This window comes from Anguilla anguilla, chromosome 10 (genome assembly GCF_013347855.1).
Source record: "Anguilla anguilla isolate fAngAng1 chromosome 10, fAngAng1.pri, whole genome shotgun sequence".
In the NCBI taxonomy this organism is placed as follows: Eukaryota; Metazoa; Chordata; class Actinopteri; order Anguilliformes; family Anguillidae; genus Anguilla; species Anguilla anguilla.
Window position 1 is genome coordinate 27,261,939 of NC_049210.1, and position 6,000 is coordinate 27,267,938.

Sequence of the window (6,000 nt, forward strand, 5' to 3'; positions counted from 1 at the left end):
CAGACTCTTGCATAGTTATCACCAGGTCTTAACAGTTCTTTTATATGATCCTATACAAATGTATTTTCCTTTTGCCCACTCAGCCACTAACTTTAAAAGACACTGAAATAATTGAAACCAACTGAAATAATAATGAAATAGTATTAATAATATGTACTCACTTGAGTTATATATAATGTAAAGTACATAATTTTACTTGTTAGTAACTTTAATAAACTAGCCCAACCAAATCAGTTCACCAATTATCTTGCTTATTGAAGAACTCATGAAATCATAATATTAAGGCTAACATATTGTTCATTTCCTGGCTATCAAGCAAGCTATGCTTGGTATGCTTAATATTATTTGAAACTAAGCAGTGATGTAAATTTAAAAACTCAACTGTATCCACATTTTTGTAATTTGTATAGTGGTCTAACATAGGTAGACTACTATATGCATATGCTGGCATAGCCAGAGAAATATTGCCGCAGACATGTTTTTTATTCATCATGCCTTACGCATGGCCAGTGATCAAGCTAGCCAGTATGACAGAATTTTTCATTAAACTCATTTTCTATAAATGCTAGATATGATGTTATCAATAGCTATAGAGATTATGATTTTGTTGGTGTCATGAGATTTGTTACTGAGGGTGATTGGACCATTTCAGAGAGGCTCTGACCAAAATGAAGGATGTTTACCAGAAGAGCCCTCAGATGGGGGACCCCAGCAGTGTGGAACCGCGATTGGCTGAGATTTGCGAGAACATCGATAGACTTAGACTTGAGGCCCAGAAATTTGAGGTAGTGTTAGATTATTCCAGTATTTCCAAGAAACATTGCTTTCTTGTTCCTCTAAAAAGTCCAGTTAGGTCTAACTGGGAATATGCGCGCGCATGTTTGTCTGTGTGTGCTTGAGTGTTCCAGGGCTGGCTGGCAGAGGAAGAGGGGAGGTTGCCAGTGAAGTCTGATCCCCCCAGAAAGCAGAGTGGACCATATGGGACAAAGAACAGCAGCAGCTGTGGGCAAGATCGTGAGAGGTAGCGTCACCTGCAACCACCTGAACTGTACCACCTGCACACACACGCACACACATACACTCCTCAGTCATCCTACCCACACCTGAGCTGTACCTCCTGCATGCATACACACACACACACACACATACAAAATACAGACCTCAGCCATTCCTCCTACACACACCTGTGCGACACCACATACGCACACCTAAGCTACAGCTCCTAAACACACCTGAGCCATGGCTTCTATACACACATGCATATGTATACAAGCCACACCTCCAACACTTGCCACACCCATGCCTCCTACTCAACCACACATACCCTAGTTAATTTCTCCTATTTAGTGTTGCCACACTGCGTAACTTAAGCACTTAAGAGATTTTTCACCATAAAATGAAAAGTGCTGTTTAAAAAAAAAACATATCATTTTTTTATAATTGTGACGTGCTCCTTCTGAGCAGTCCAGATGGCAGTTACACCGAGGATCAGAATTTAGAGATGCAGCAGAGGAGTCAGAGCAACGAGATGGCCGACAAGTTTGAAGATGAGGAACCGCTGCCTGCCATCAGCACCTGCAAAGTGCTATACCCTTTTGAAGGTAATGCTGCAAAAGTGACACTGTCACCTTACCCTGTAATGTTGTTATAGTAACAGGGTGTTGTGACAGTGTCATGGTGATGGGGTGGGCTGCACTGCATTTTTTTGAAGCGAAAGGCATCTCTGTGCAGCACAACTCAACCTGTTGCTATGACACTGTCACATGGTCTTGTTGCCAATACAACATCACAGGGGTAAGAATTATAAAGGGATACCACACTGATAAATAAAAGCTAAGTCTTTTTATTCGTACAGGTAATTATTTTAGGCAAGAATTTGCTGGTCACCTAGTCTCTCACCATCCAAACTTTTACTGCCGTGTCAGTGTGATGTGGCTGCAGTGTAGCTGTGATTAGGCTGTGATGAATCTTTCCTAATGTGTTTTTGTGTCTCAGGGCAAACTGAAGGCACCATGTCTGTGTCAGAGGGCGAACTGCTGCATATGATCGAGGAGGACAAGGGCGATGGCTGGACACGCGTGCGCAGGAATGATGAGGAGGAGGGATATGTGCCCACGTCCTACATCCAGGTCTTCTTAGACAACAGCGGCCAAGGTGCTGTCACATATTTCTAACTTCAACCGGGAATAAAAACCCCTTTTCTTCTGTTCTGGTCCTCATGCAGAATTTGGGGGGGGGTTAAGGGCATGATCTCATCGTGAAGTCTGAAGCACATCCATAATGTGGGCTGGCCAGCTGTATGTAAGTGTATATGCTGTGACATACTTTTACACATCTCATATACCTGAGGGTTCTGAAATGTGTGTGGAGCTCCAGAAGGAATCTTACTCCTGTTTCAGTCTGCTGCTCTGGGCCTCATTATGGAAGGAAAATATCCTACACTGTGTCGAACAAGTGAGGATTAATTAAGACCATGTTTATTTTCTGAATCCAGCAGTTCTAACAGTCAATGCCCTTGTTAAAATGTTCAGCGCACTGAACACTGAACCAAGCAATATTGCGTGCTAGAACCCCTCACTTAACCTACATTTAAAATATATTTTATTTGATTTCATTTAATAATTATGTTTAAAATTAAATACCTGATTCATTGATAGGTCAGTCTACAGTAAACTGTACTTCTAAATTACACAACAGAAGACATACAGGAAAACATTAAACAATAAACAATTAATCTGGAAATACCAGAAAAGAGAGAGAGACAGAGAGAGAGAGACGGATAAGCCAGACCTTGCCAAAGTGTTACTCACTTTGTAAAAACCAGTTAAAAGCACACAACCAAGGAACCCCCACCAAAATAAAGAGGAAAACTCTTCTTCTTCAAGGCTCCGAAACCAAAGGCAACACAACAACTTTTGTCCTGTGGCCATTTTAAATATCTTAAATATGTTTGCTGTCACAGCACCGTGCTTTCTCCTATATAGCAAGACTGCTATTGTGCAAAAGTTTAGTTTTACTGTGTGGTTGAGTGTATTATGTTATTGTATTTGAAGTGTGGTTGAATGTATTATTTTATTTTTCAGTTTCCATGTCAGTCTAATGTGATATTAAAAAACTTCTGCGTGCACTTTTTTAACCATCTGGAAAATGTTTTTTCTCCCTCTCTGCCCATTGGAATCTATCCATCTGTGTGTATTTTTCTTGCATTCTCACTAACATTCTTTTTTGTTTGTTCTTTTATTTTATTTGTATTGCAGATTCCTAAGTGTGTGGCTGGAAGCCAGGCTGCAGTGGGAAACGGTTCCTGAAAGGGAGTTAGACACAGACTCAGAGACGCTATGAGGCATTTCACTACTCACCTCATCACCCTCAACACTCTAGTACATTACAGCCTCTTTCATTACCCCAGCACTCAAATAAATTACAACTTCATGCATTACCGACAGCTCTCAAATACAGTACAGTTTCTGACTCTCAAATACAATACAGGTTCTTTCATTACCTTCAAAATTCAAAAACATTATAACCACTTTAACTGAAAACTCAAGTACAATACACAGCCTCATTCATTACCCTCAACACTCCAATAAATTAGAGCCTCTGTCATTAGCATCAGCACTAAAATACATTACAGCCACTTTCATTATCTCATAACTCAAGTACAATATGGCCTCTTTCATTAGCCTTAACCCTCAAATTACATTACATTAACCAGGGATTAGGAACGAATGATTTTTCATTTAGTTCAGTTCCGAACAAAAATGGTTAAATAAGGTTTAATTTCCAGAGTTCAGCCCACAAAAAAGAATGGAATAATAGTTAGAACGAAGCATAAAAAACAGTTAGTTATGTTCTCATGATAATTTCACAATGGCATCTAAACAAGGAAAGTGCAACAGAACTGAGTTGACAGTAACAATAAACAAGACACAAATTCAGAACAACTTATAATCATTACCTTGTTGAAAGGTGCTTTCTGTGGAGATGGTGTTCTAACATGTCATCCAACCTATTGGTTTTTGTCCTATTAAGGAGTATTGCGCATGAGCACATCACAGTTACTTTGTTTTTCTCACATTTAGCGGTGCACACAAAAATTTATGTTACTTTCACCTGGATTTTTGACCGAAGTTTAGTATTGCATGTTTTTCATCATTAGTGTGGTTTTATTAAATTATAATTCCATTTGTGGTGTTAATTTAACCTTTCTTCAAGCATATTGTACAAAACCAACTTATTGTTCTTCAGTTCCTTGATTTTGTTTGTGTTATCCAAATGGCCAAACGTTGATTGTCACTAATGTAACCTACTTGCAAAATAAATGATAAATGTCAAAAGGCTGGAAAACTTATTACTGCAGTGCAGATATTACAGTGTATCAAGGTAAATGTGTACAGTAACATTTTAGAAGCAACTTGTTATTTAAAGTTAATTTTGGGTGCAATTGATTGGCTTGATTTCTCACAAATTTAGTAATATCATTCAAATAATTTACGAATGGTCTCAGATGGTGGTGATCATGCTGTGGATTTTGACTGTGGATGCTGTATGCCATCACTTGTTTACTCAATCACCTTTGTAATATGAGTGAAGCTGTTCTTTCCTCATATTTAAAGATTAATGGTGGGCTTATGTTGGTAGAATTTTCCAATGAGTTTATTTAGACTGTCAAATTATGCTGCCTATAGTTTTTTGTTCATAGCATTTTCTGATAAGGGAAACAAGACTATCAAAAAGATAATTTGTAGCATAAGTAGTTCTTACATATTTTTATTAACCTGCTTCTTACATCTCTCCTATAGCTACAAAGTGCTTCATTTTACAAATTTATTTTCCTCACCAGAAGATTGAATAGCAGTCATCATTATCTCCATCAGGCGAGAGCCTGGAGGAGATTATGCGTTTGGTCGCGTGTGTGTGTTTGTTTGTGTATCTGTCCGCAGCTTATCTCACATACTACTGGGCCGATCAGCCTAATATTTGTTGTGCATGCTGACAGCAGCCCAAGGACCTGAATTCTCGAATATTTAGCAAATCGGTCAACGACAAGTATGAATAAATTTCCATCATTGTCCATTGAAATATATTGATCGCTAACTCCTCACTCCTCCTAACCGGCCGGTAGGGGCCGCAAGTGATCAACAACTGCTTCCGTTTGAAATGAAAGACCAGCGATGTAAAATGTCAATTTCAACGTTAAAATGCCAACAAAATAATCCGCCAACTAATGGGGTACGTTAATGTTTGAATCTGTGGCAATTATTTTGTTGGCATTTTCACATTGAAACTGATATTTTACATTGCTGGTCTTTTGGAATTGTTCATGTCCAGATTTGAAACGAAAGTGCCAGACTACAGTATAACGTCAACGTTAGCTCTGTCTAACACATCGTGGCTGATATGAATGAAATTAGCTAACGTCCCCACCTTTAGCGTTACTTCACTGAATTGGCGTTTTTGGGATTTTCAGTGGCACATGGTAAAAACTTGTAATATTGTATTTGTCTGGTTTCATTGATTGTGTAGCCTCTATTGTTGCATCAGCAAAGCTAACACGCCTGGCAGAGATCTGCACTCTACTGAGTGCACTCTTCTAGTTGTTACTGTGTTGCGGTCATGCAAGAGAGTTGCAATTACAGGAAAGGAATTGGTCTGCATTTGGCTACGAAGTCTCTGGAAAACTGTGGCCAGAACTTTTTTGAGATTGTGGTACAAATAGGCCAGGCTACCGACTTTTTTGTGTACAGTATCACAATTTACTTGCAGTAGAATTTTCCAATGTCACTGCTTTTGCAGTAGGGGTAGCCCCTCTAGTGTGCTGATGTGGCATTTATTCCAGAAAATAGCCAGTAGTTGGGAAGATAGTGTGCAAAATATATGCCGTAAGTCATCCATATTGGGGTAGGCTAGCTATACTATTAGGCTATGTGGCACTATATTACACTAATTACTTAATCATTTGACATCTGTTGACAACGATATCCCTGAATGTGTAATATC

General features: G+C 39.0%; 1 protein-coding gene across 12 annotated transcripts in view; it reads left to right on the top strand.

The window, feature by feature from the left end:
* LOC118237336 (formin-binding protein 1-like) overlaps positions 1-4,351 on the top strand; it is a 185,430-nt gene extending 181,079 nt beyond the window's left edge. For 11 of the 12 annotated variants that reach the window (XM_035435933.1, XM_035435937.1, XM_035435926.1 and 8 more), the window contains 5 exons: positions 653-785; positions 909-1,021; positions 1,465-1,601; positions 1,996-2,154; positions 3,258-4,351. In XM_035435933.1, coding sequence (XP_035291824.1) covers positions 653-785; positions 909-1,021; positions 1,465-1,601; positions 1,996-2,154; positions 3,258-3,265 — 550 coding nt within the window. In that variant the 3' untranslated portion in view covers positions 3,266-4,351. Of the gene's footprint in view, positions 1-652; positions 786-879; positions 1,022-1,464; positions 1,602-1,995; positions 2,155-3,257 lie in introns of those variants that run through there. The other variant, XR_004767148.1, reaches the window with a different exon arrangement.
* Positions 4,352-6,000: the final 1,649 nt, after the last annotated feature.